The following is a 12,750-nucleotide window of genomic DNA, read 5'->3' on the forward strand; positions in this document are numbered from 1 at the left end:
ATGTGTCCTTACCTTCAGCAAAGCATGGTCTTCTTCCTTCAGATGAGAATGGGCCTCTCTAATCAAAAGCCTGATGTAATAAGAAACTGCGTTCTTAGACATCGGTAAAGCAGGTTTCTTGATAGAACACCATAAAGCTTCTGATTGTCCTCGTAATGGCTTTGTACGTCTTAAATAGTACTTAAGAGCTCTTACTGGGCAAAGTACTCTCTCTTGTTCGTTACCAACCAAGTTGGACAGGCTTGGGATCTCGAACGACTTGGGCCAAGGACGAGAAGGAAGCTCGTTTTTAGCTAAAAAACCAAGCTGCAAGGAACATGTAGCCGTTTCAGATGTAAAACCTATGTTCCTGCTGAAGGCGTGAATCTCACTGACTCTTTTAGCTGTTGCTAAGCAAACGAGGAAAAGAGTCTTCAATGTGAGATCCTTAAAAGAGGCTGATTGAAGCGGTTCGAACCTTGCTGACATCAGAAACCTTAAAACCACGTCTAGGTTCCAGCCTGGTGTGGCTAACTGACGCTCCTTTGAGGTCTCAAAAGACTTAAGGAGGTCCTGTAGATCTTTGTTGGTGGAAAGATCTAAGCCTCTGTGGCGGAAGACCGCTGCCAACATGCTTCTGTAACCTTTGATCGTAGGAGCTGAAAGGGATCTTACATTCCTTAGATGTAAAAGGAAGTCAGCTATCTGCGTTACAGAGGTACTGGTTGAGGAAACTGCATTCGCCTTGCACCAGCTTCGGAAGACTTCCCATTTTGACTGGTAGACCTTGAGAGTGGATGTCCTCCTTGCTCTGGCAATCGCTCTGGCTGCCTCCTTCGAAAAGCCTCTAGCTCTTGAGAGTCTTTCGATAGTCTGAAGGCAGTCAGACGAAGAGCGTGGAGGCTTGGGTGTACCTTCTTTACGTGCGGCTGACGCAGAAGGTCCACTCTTAGAGGAAGAGTCCTGGGAACGTCCACTAGCCATTGCAGTACCTCGGTGAACCATTCTCTCGCGGGCCAGAGGGGAGCAACCAACGTCAACCGTGTCCCTTCGTGAGAGGCGAACTTCTGAAGTACCCTGTTGACAATCTTGAACGGAGGGAACGCATACAGGTCTAGATGGGACCAATCCAGAAGAAAGGCATCTACGTGAACTGCTGCTGGGTCCGGAATCGGTGAACAATAAATCGGGAGCCTCTTGGTCATCGAGGTAGCGAATAGATCTATGGTGGGCTGACCCCACAGGGCCCATAGTCTGCTGCAAACATTCTTGTGAAGGGTCCACTCTGTGGGGATGACCTGACCCTTCCGGCTGAGGCGATCTGCCATGACATTCATGTCGCCCTGAATGAACCTCGTTACCAGCGAAATCTTTCGATCTCTTGACCAAGTGAGGAGGTCCCTTGCGATCTCGAACAACTTCCTCGAATGAGTCCCTCCTTGCTTGGAGATGTACGCCAAGGCTGTGGTGTTGTCGGAGTTCACCTCCACCACCTTGCTTAGATGGAGGGACTTGAAGTTTATCAAGGCCAGATGAACTGCCAATAGCTCCTTGCAGTTGATGTGAAGTGTTCTTTGCTCCTGATTCCACGTGCCCGAGCATTCCTGTCCGTCCAGTGTCGCACCCCAGCCCGTGTCCGATGCGTCCGAGAAGAGAAGGTGTTCGGGGGTCTGAACAGCCGATGGTAGACTTTCCTTGAGAAGAATGCTGTTCTTCCACCACGTCAGTGCAGACCTCATCTCTTCGGATATAGGAACTGAGACCGCTTCTAGCGTCATGTCCTTTCTCCAGTGAGCAGCTAGATGAAACTGGATGAACTGGGCCAGCGATGAAAGTGTCCCTGTTAGACTCATCCACTGCCTGACTGAACATCGGTTCCTTCTCAGCATGCTCTGGATGCGTTCTTGGGCTTGACTGATCCTGGGGGCCGACGGAAAAGCCCGAAAAGCTCGACTCTGAATCTCCATACCTAGATAGACAATGGTTTGGGATGGGACGAGTTGGGACTTCTCTATATTGACCAGGAGACCCAATTCCTTGGTCAGATCCATAGTCCATCTGAGATTCTCCAGACAGCGACGACTTGACGGAGCTCTTAAAAGCCAGTCGTCCAAATAGAGGGAGGCTCTGATGTCTGCCAAGTGAAGGAATTTGGCAATATTCCTCATCAGTTTGGTAAACACAAGAGGTGCCGTGCTTAGGCCAAAGCACAGGGCTTGGAACTGGTACACGACCTTTCCAAAGACGAACCTTAGGAAAGGTTGGGAGTCTGGATGGACGGGGACATGAAAGTACGCGTCTTTTAGGTCCAACGAGACCATCCAGTCTTCCTTCCTGACCGATGCTAGGACCGACTTCGTCGTCTCCATTGTGAACGTCTGCTTGGTGACAAAAGCATTGAGAGCACTGACGTCCAGCACCGGTCTCCAACCTCCTGTCTTCTTCGCTACCAGGAAGAGACGGTTGTAGAAGCCCGGGGATTGATGGTCCCGGACTATGACTACCGCTCCCTTTTGTAGCAAGAGAGACACCTCTTGATGCAACGCTAGCCTCTTGTCCTTCTCCTTGTAGTTGGGAGAGAGGTTGATGGGAGAAGTTGCTAGAGGGGGACTGCGGCAGAACGAAATCCTGTACCCCTCCCTTAGCAACTTCACAGACTGAGCGTCTGCACCTCTGTTCTCCCAAGCCTGCCAGAAGTTCTTGAGCCTGGCTCCCACTGCTGTCTGGAGATGTAGGCAGTCAGATTCTGCCTTTTGAGGACTTGGAACCCTTCTTCGATTTGCCACGATGACTGTCGGCACGGGTACCTCCTCTGCTGGAGGTTCTGCCACGAAAGGGCGGGATGAACCTAGACGCTGGTGTGTCCATCCTAGGTCTAGGCACGGAAGGTAAAGCTTTGGCCTTACGTGCGGAGGACGCCACCAGGTCATGGGTATCCTTCTGGATCAACGAGGCAGCCATCCCCTTGATCAGCTCTTCCGGAAAGAGACACTTGGAAAGCGGAGCAAACAACAACTCCGACTTCTGGCAAGGAGTGATCCCAGCAGACAAGATGGAGCAAAGATGGTCTCTCTTCTTAAGCACTCCCGACACGTACGAAGCCGCAAGCTCGCCAGACCCATCCCGAATGGCTTTGTCCATGCTAGACATGATAAGCATGGCAGAGTCCTTATCCGAAGGGGAAGTCTTTCTGCTTAACGCTCCCAAACACCAATCGAGGAAGTTGAAGATCTCAAAAGCACGAAAAACTCCCTTCAACAGATGATCCATGTCTGAAAAGGACCAGCAAATCTTAGATCGTCTCATAGCCAGCCTGCGGGGAGAGTCAACCAGACTTGAGAAGTCGCCCTGGGCAGAGGCAGGAACTCCCAAGCCGGGTTCCTCTCCCGTGGCATACCAGACGCTAGATTTGGAAGCAAGCTTGGTAGGCGGAAAGATGAAAGCAGTCTTTCCCAGCTGCTTCTTGGACTGCAACCACTCTCCCATTACCCTCAAAGCTCTCTTGGATGAGCGTGCGAGTACGAGTTTGGTGAAGGCAGGAGCTGCTAACTGCATGCCTAAAGCAAACTCGGAGGGAGGAGAGCGCGGGGTTGCAGACACAAACTGTTCCGGATACAACTCCCTGAACAGGGCAAGGACTTTCCCAAAGTCTAAGGAGGGAGGCGTAGACTTGGGTTCTTCTAAGTCGGAGTGCGGATCGTCCAAATGCGCAGCTTCGTCGTCATCAGATACTCCATCATCCGAAAGCTGAGGAGGAAGTGGCAAAGGTGGAGCAGAAAGCTGAACGGCTGAATCCGGCAGCACGGGTGCATGCGTAGCTGCTGCGGATCCAACATCATGCCGCTGCTGGTCAGTCTGCGAGCTGGCAACAACAAAAGCGGAGTGCTGGTGCGTGGGAGGGACTGCCGTGGGTTGCGGAGCATGCCGCATGGGTTGCGGAGCATGCCGCATGGGTTGCGGAGCATGCCGCATGGGTTGCGGAGCATGCCGCATTGCCTCAAAACACGGCAGCTTGACAGCACCTTCCCACTGCTGATGCGGTAGCTCACGCATGTCAACGGAGGGTGCAGCATGAACATGCGTCTGGCAGGGTAGACTGCGCATCGGTGGTGGAGCTCTCACAGGTGGAGTGTGGGAGCAGGCAGCCGCAGTATCTGCTGAGCGCACAACCGTGGCAGGTTGTAGGTTAACAGGTGCAGTGTCAACCTTCTCAGCACGATACTCCTGCATGAAGGAAGCAAGCTGAGACTGCATAGTCTGCAGCATGGACCACTTAGGGTCTACCGTGGTTGCCTGCTGCGGAACCACTCTACCTCTCTTGGGAGGTGTGCAGTCTTCGGAAGACTGCGGCGAGTCCGAACTGACCCAGTGGCTACACCTGGGCCGTTGGACTCGCTCGGAAGGGACCTTACGCTTGAGAGGTCGTGAGACCTTGGTCCAACGTTTCTTCCTAGAAACTTCTTCCACAGACGAGGAATGATAGGGCTCATTCGTCTGTTTGTGGATGGGACGATCTCTGACAGATACGTCCGCAACCACTGAGGGTACATCAGTACGCTGATCAAGGCCTGTCGAACCCTTTGGTCCTTCGACATTGCTTCTCCCCTGGGCTTGGGAGCTTGCAAGAGGTCCCGGACTGGGAGGACGACTGGCACGAACAGATGTACCCTCATGCGCAACACTGACACTGACACTTTTCACTTCACTTGCACTCACTACACTTCCCACTGCACTTTGCGCTTTCAACTCTTTGACATCGGCCAAAAGTTGATTCCGGTCATTAGCTAATGACTCCACTCTGTCACCAAGAGCCTGAATGGCACGCATCATGTCCGCCATGGAGGGTTGAGCACTAGTAGCAGGGTCGGGAGTCACCACTACAGGGGAAGGAGTAGGTTGAGGGGCATGGGGAGAGGAAAAATCAAACGAGCGAGAAGAACTCCTCCTGATCCTATCCTTCTCTAGCCTACGTGCATTCTTTAGGAATTCGTTAAAATCGAATTCCGAAAGCCCAGCGCATTCCTCACATCGATCTTCCAATTGACAGGATTTACCCCTACAATTGGAACAAACGGTGTGAGGATCTATGGAGGCCTTCGGAAGACGCCTAGAACAAGCCCTAACGCTACACTGCCTGTACTTAGGGACTTGAGAATGGTCAGACATCTTGAATTCTTGAATTAGCCAAGGGGGAAATCCAAAATCTAGCAAAGTTCATTAACAATTAATCCAAATCTAATCAAAAAGCTTGATAAGCTAATGATAATGGTTCCTGAATAGCGAAAGCTAAAATCTAGAGCGAATACATCACCAAAATCGTGAAAAACAACTCCAGAAACAACAGCGTATCCAAGTAGGTCTTGCCGGTGGCACGACAGAGGAAAAATTGAGTTCTTGTTGACAAGAAGTACCTGAGTACCTACTCGACAGATGGCGCTGTTGTGTACACCCCCACCTGTATAGCGATCGCTGGCGTATCCCGACCTTAGATTTTTCTGTCGGGCAACAGAGTTGACAGCTACATGATCATCGGGTAAGATTAATATTGAAAATGCAAAATTACCATATGAGGATTAGGCAGGGGGAACAACGAATCTATTTACCAGAAATGCAATAAGAAAAATCAGTCATCTCTAGATATGTTCCTTGTCAGAACTAAACGTAAGAGCGTAAAATATGACAACCAAATGTCTAGAAAGTGTAAATTAAGTTATTCAGTTTGTGATAGCAAACATCATTCCAGAGAGACCTATTCTCGTGTAGGAAGATTCTCCCTCCAAGCAGCAAATAGAAGGAATTACTGAAAACATCATGGAGCTAAAAATATCAGAAAGAGCAAGCCGAAGTAAATTAATAATGCCAAAAATATACCAGGTAAACTAAAAGGCACACAGGATATAAATCCACTACGCACCAGCATCGATAATGCAGCGACTATTTAATATGCTGCCAGCTCATCTAAAAAAAACATATCAGGAGTGAGCGTAGATGTGTTTAAGAATAAGCTCGATAAATACCTAAGATGCATCCCAGCCCATCCAAGACTGGAAGATGCAAAATATACCGGAAGATGCTTTAGCAACTCTCTGGTGGATATACAAGGTGCCTCACACTGAGGGACCTGGGGGAACCCACACATAAAATAAGGCAATAAGGTAAGGCACACAACCTAAGGACTCTTCTCAGAGGTAAAGTAGGAGTTAATTTGTCAATATTTCCATTTTTCATTTTGAATTAATTTGTATTCATTTTCAATGTTATGGTTTATATTTTTTCACTAAATTCCATTAAAAAGCATGAAAATTGAATTTTCATGATAAAATTAATATCAATAATACTTATCTGGATAATTTAGCTAGCCCTGAATCCCAAAAATTCACTCATTTTTTTTCAACCCCATTGACAACTATGCTACCTCCTATTCTGTCCAGCTGTTGGCAACACTATCGGCTAAGCTGAGTATAGCACTTGCTCACCTCTCTCGTGAGTTGTGTAATAAAATATCCAGGTAAGTATTATAAATATTGATTTTATCATAAAAATTCCATTTTAATAAACATTACCTTAGGATAACATATTTAGCTTGATTATCCACACTGACAACTAGGAGGAGGCATCTGGTAGAATAAGAGGACCGAGGAGCAAAGTGAGAAAAAATAGAACTTATACCAGGAACAATTCTCAAATTCTCACCTATCCAACAACTGACCATGACAAAAAAGGGCAAGGGAGAATTGAAGGTCAGTCCGCTAGGTGTTCAGCAGTAAAACCAATTTGGAGGGGGAGGACACACACACTAAAATGCCTCTGACTAGAGTAACAACCTGACACCAGGAGCAAAGCAATAAAAACAGAAGGAAAGAGAACTTTATATCATGTCTTGGCCTGACAACTTGGATTGAGAGCACCTGAAGCTCACTCACTGTTGACATTCACCAAGGAAACAAGGAAGAGAGACTTGGCCAAAGAGCTCTGGCATCCGACAACTCTAAAACTGTTCGTAAGGAAGGGACCTGAAGTCCAGAAGAACACCGTTAATATCCCATGACAGGGGGGAACACTGGGCTCTAGGACTAGCAATGGAGAATGATCGAACCAGATCCCTGAGAACATGAGTGATGAAAATCTTGGGAAGTCTCGCGTTGAACATGTAAGACAGCATTGATATATAACTCTTGACATGAATGTGTTGAGGTGGTTTGGCCATGTTGAAAGAATAGAAAATGGCTGTCTGCTAAAGAAGGTGATGAATACAAGAGTTGATGGGAGAAGTACAAGAGGAAAGCCAAGGTTTGGGTGGATGGATGGAGTGAAGGAAGCTCTGGGTGATAGGAGGATAGATGTGAGAGGCAAGAGAGCGTGCTAGAAATAGGAATGAATGGCGAGTGACTGTGACGCAGTTCTGGTAGGCCCTGCTGCTTCCTCCGGTGCCTTGGATGACCGCGGAGGTAACAGCAGTAGGGGGTTCAGCGTTATAAAGCTTCAGCTGTGGTGGATAATGGGGGAGGGTGGGCTGTGCCACCCTAGCAGTATCAGCCGAACTCGGTTGAGTCCCTTTGTCAGGCTGGGAGGAACATAGAGAGGAGACGTCCCCTTTTTTATTCCATTTGTTTGATGTCGGCTACCCCCTAAAATTTGGGGAAGTGCCTTGGTATATGGATGTATGTATGTATGTGAGGGAGACATACTTGTGTCTGACAGATATGCACCCAAATCTCCGCAATCTCTGACAAAAAATGTCTAGAAGACAAAAGTCCTTAAGTCTGACACCAATGGTGAAAGACTACTCATTAAGTCCAACAGACTTGGCAAGGGGAACCCCATCTGGCTGGAGCCAACTGATTGGAGGCTAGAAGAGAAACCATCCTGTCTAGAGAACCTCTGACAATCTCTAGGCATGAGGCCAAAACACATTGAGCCCCTCATAGAATAAATGAAAGGGGGCTGTCTGAGAAGATATTGCCTCTCTGGTAGGCAGATGGGAGATTGCAGCAGGAACTCCAGGAGGTCTGGGAACCACTCCTTATGAGGGACAGTCAGATGGCTGGTTAACCTTGCCTAGTTGACGACAGCCCTCTCCAGAGAGAAGGAGAGGAAGGCGTTGGTCTGGAGACCTTCCTCATCCTGCAGAGGAGCACTGGCAACGGCACTCCAGGGATACTGGAAAAGAGAGAAGACAATCTTATATAGGAAATGAGGAATTATGAACAGATCGACCGTTACCAGCCACTTCCTCTTCAGGTCGTCAAAGACCTCCTGGCAAATGGTCCATTCTGATCCCTGAACCTGATCCTTCTTGACAAGGGGTATACCATGATGTAGAGACAACCCATAATGAACTGGGGAACGAGATATCCTCATCCACTCCACCCAATGCAAAATTTGTAAAGCCTCCCGATTGACAGATTACAACCGAGTCCCCCAAAGCTTTAACCGGTAAGAGATGGCCTTCACATGTCGACAAAAACTGCTACTGCCGAGTCTGTTAAATGGTCCTGGAATGCGAGGAAACCTAGCCAAACAGCGCTCAGTTCCCTCCAATTTATGGAACGAGCCTTCTCTGATTGACCAGTGGCCCAAAACGATTTCTGATCCTGTATGTGCAACAAGTTTCTAATCAGATGTGTTAGACCAAACATGAGATCTGGAGGAACTGAGAGCAGGCCCATCCCCGCTTTTAGACAGTCTCTACAGCCGCAAAGTCAAATAACCGATGAAGGGCCAACTGAAGGGATTCCATTTAAGATGACCATTCCGAATCAACTAGGTCAAAAAAGTCAGAATCCTGAAAAGAGACCTTCACAAGATGGGAGAGGCCTCTCAGAGGATAAAATTCTCCCAGAAACTCATAAGCTTGTTTGTCAGAGTCTTGGATGAAAAAGCCCACAAAATCTGGGTGGCCAGAAAGATCCCAAACAAGGGGGTGGCCTGGGAAGGGATCAAGGAAGACTTTGAGGATCACACACATCCCTAAATCCTGGAAAGGTCCAGAGCTAAATCTTTTGCCCAGAGGCAAACCTCCAGTAAGGGCACCTGGACAAGCCAACAATCCAGGAATCGAAGCATACAAATCCCCGCATGGTGTAGAATGACTGATCACCCAAGCTAAGACCTAAGAGAAAACCAGAGATGATGCGGTGAGGCCAAAATAAAGAGCCTTGAAACAAAGACTCCTGAGGTAGTGGTGAAATGAAGGAAAGGCCTACGTTCCAGAAAACGGTGCCTTGAGATAGGCATCTTCCAAGTCGATGGAGACCATCCAGTTCCTGTCTGACTAAAGCTAGGGCAGACTGAACTGCCCCCCCCCACCCTGAAGGAGGATTTTGCCACAAAGGAGTTCAAAACAGATATCTATGATGGGGCACCAAGCCTCCAAGATCTTTAAAATCACAGAAATGCAACAGTAGAATCCTTGAAAACGTGGGGGGGGGGAGGATAGCTCTACAGCCTCTTTTCCACTAGGGCTAGCAACTTCCTCTCCAAGGCCTGCCACCTGAAGGAACTGGAGACAAAACTGTTGAAGTTGAGAAGACAAACAGAAAAGGGAAGTTTGAAGAAAAAAAGGATCTTATATCCTAACCTCAAAGCCTCTAAGTGTCTCTTCCCTCAATCTCTGAATGAATGCCACGAGGCTTAACCTTGTTTGCTGGGAAACCAAAAAAAAAAAAAAAAAAAAAAAAAAAAAAAAAAAGGGCTAAAATGCTAACTGATTGAGAAGGACCAATCAAGTGAGAGCCGACAGCAATAGGACCCAAAACTGAGGGAGAGGATGGTCACCCTAGGGAACAAGACTTTCTTTCCTGGCGAGAGACAGGATGGAAACCCAGAGGAGAAAACCCTGGACAAAGTCCATGGGCTCCCAAAGCAAGATTCACTCAAAGTTTCGCCAACGCTTTAGACTAGACCTTCTCGTCAAATAAGGGAACTCATCGCAATAGGAAATTCTTCCCAATAATAGAGAAAGAGGACAAGAGATGAGACCTCGATGATCCAAGACAGAGAGAAGAAAAAAAAAACAATCTCTGACACCTCAAAGGGACCAAAAAAGCCAGCAAATTAGCAGCAACAGTTCCGGCGAGCCAAGGCCCTAGGAATAGAAAACCCAAATCTCTCAAATGAAGGTGCATCATGAGGATCAAATCCTGAGTCACTGATAAATCTGAGGAAGAACAACCAAATTTCACATGCCATCACCATCATATCTTATTGCAGCAACATTTTATCCATTGCATAGTAGCCTCATTACAGTAGAGTTAAAAATTTATACAGATTGACCCCTGTTCACACCCACAAAGTATCTGGTCCATTATCTGGAAGGGATGCCCACATAGGCACTCAGCAGAGGGAGCAAGACCCCACTTATATATATTGCCTCAAGTCCTTCCAACTCTAGTTCTTGTTTGATTAAAAGTAAACCAATCCTTTCTACCGGGGTTTGTTCCATGGGGATGAGACTTACTTGGGCTCTGGATGGCCTCACCAGGTGGGCAGTGGTCTGTTTCTCTACAGCATTCCAGGTGGTAAGTTTCAAAAGAAGCAACCAGTAAGTTCACAGTGTCATAGGCTGCTGCTAGGTCAACAAATACTGCCCCTGTGATTTTCCTACAGGGGTAGTATTTGTTTACCTAACAGAAACCTATGAGTGAGGGCAGACATCAAGCTCAAAAGTCTTCTAATGGTACAGAAACCGAAGCCTTCAGAGAAAGCAAAGGACCACCAAAATGGTGCTCGAACTTCATCGTCCAGGGAGATTACTCTGATATTTGATAGACCCCACGATGGAATTAGGGTGGGAAGAGAAACATTTCATCACTTCATCAATCACATAAGCAACTTTAAGCAGAAATAAAAGACCTAATCTGGACCTCAGGGCAGAGGGGATGCGGCTCTACCTTGACCAGACTCAAAAAAATGCCACAAGGATGCTCTTCACAGCCGGGGCAAGTCCACATGACGCTAGTTACACTAGACATTATTAAGCAAATAAAAAGGCAGAGAAAGCACTGTAAAGGTAATCCAGTGTGGTTGTCTTGATTGTACAGCAGCAAGAGGAGATAGACTCTGCACAACATGGCCAGGAGAATGGAGCTTGCCTCACAGCAGAGTAGAACTGCCCAGCAGTGGAGTTGTTTAGTAACCTATTATAGTTACTAGTTAAGCACCTTTTTTTCTTTGTCTGGTCGTAGAAATCAACTAAGAAATAAACGCTTGTATCTGCGTAGGAATAAATGAATGATTCGCAAACAGTAGCTAATTAGTGTTATCTAGAAACATTGGCACGTGAGGACCACATTGAGTTTTCCACTCTCCTTTTGTACATAATAATAAAGAAACGGACAGGCTGCCCAGGGAATTCTCTTATCCAAATGAAATGAAAAAATACTTTAATTTATCAAAATGAGTAAGCATTAATATGTTCTTTTATCCAATGCTTACTTTCAAAATTATTCAAATTAACATACGAAATATCTTGTGACAGACTAAAATAGGTATAATTTGGACGATATATCATGTTAATGACCATTAAAAAGTCTTAAATTGAGATTATAAAAAACTCTATTTTACATAAAATAATTACAATTTGATGATGTTGAAATTGAGAGGTATAGTGTTCAAAGAACTTATATTTTCAATTAATTGAATATAATGATTGGAACTTCTTGAAACATTGTTAAAAAATTACATCCTTTTAGGAGTTAAACTATTTTCTGATGGGAAATTTCATCATTGTTCTACTATGAATATTAATCTACATTAGTTATACTTACATATCCTCCCCTGGTACAAAAATGGTCTTATATTTTGTAGATTCACTAAACATTCGCTTGGGTAAAATATTTGGGTATGGAAAAGCTGTCGAATGCAAGATAGCATCTATAACCCGTGGAGTTAACTCAACATTATTCTTCCTGTAAAAAATAATTGGCTAAAGTTCACTTCGTTGATATAAGAAGATTAATTAATAAATTAATTTATAACAGAGCTTATTTAAAAAATAACAAAAAATCACTATCTTTCAGGACAATGCCTATATTCATGCACACCACCATTTCATCTGTCTTCATATATTGAATTACTATTTTTTCCAAAATCTTTAGCTACATAAGATGTTCTATTTTCTTCACACCAAATAATATTTTATGAAAAATAACTAGGTGCGTAGCATTTATATTTCAAAAATATTCCTGGACATTTCAGTTCAAGCTAAGAGATGTGCAAACTAGGTTCATTCATTGTGTTGTGTGATCCATTAGTTACAAGTAAAAATTGGCCCTATGAGGCATGAACTTACATTAAAAGTATATTGTGGATCAGATTAATGGATATTTATGGGGCTATTCCTGTCTTTAAAACTGCATGTGATAATATAGTGATGTGATTGTGAACACCTACCACAGTTTGGGTAGACTAGCCTATTGTGATAAAAGTCTTGAATGAGATATATTGCTTGCTCAAGTGATGCAATTTTGTCAGATTCAAATGAAATATTTTCTATATTATCAACAAAATATGCAAATACAGTATTATTATATTACACATATTTCATGCTTTGGTTCCTGTAGGTTTTATTGATATAATGGATGATGACATTGAATAGACCCAGTTAAACTAGGAATTTGGGGAAGCATACAGTATGTTAGAAGACTATTACATATCATTTGCATTTTGTATAAATTTATACCATACTTGGATTTACTGTATTAACACAATCAATAGTTAATGTAGAAGAAGGAGAATAAATGATGACATACACTTCATACGGAAAGGAGA

At 45.3% G+C, this 12,750-nt stretch overlaps 1 protein-coding gene across 2 annotated transcripts in view; it reads right to left on the bottom strand.

Annotated features, from left to right (window-relative positions):
- Positions 1-12,750, bottom strand: part of mute (muscle wasted) — a 421,459-nt gene that overhangs the window by 190,756 nt on the left and 217,953 nt on the right. For both annotated transcript variants that reach the window (XM_068349571.1, XM_068349570.1), the window contains exon 15: positions 11,748-11,888. In XM_068349571.1, coding sequence (XP_068205672.1) covers positions 11,748-11,888 — 141 coding nt within the window. The remainder of the gene's footprint in view (positions 1-11,747; positions 11,889-12,750) is intronic.

The sequence above is a fragment of the Palaemon carinicauda genome, chromosome 26 (genome assembly GCF_036898095.1).
Source record: "Palaemon carinicauda isolate YSFRI2023 chromosome 26, ASM3689809v2, whole genome shotgun sequence".
NCBI classification, from domain to species: Eukaryota; Metazoa; Arthropoda; class Malacostraca; order Decapoda; family Palaemonidae; genus Palaemon; species Palaemon carinicauda.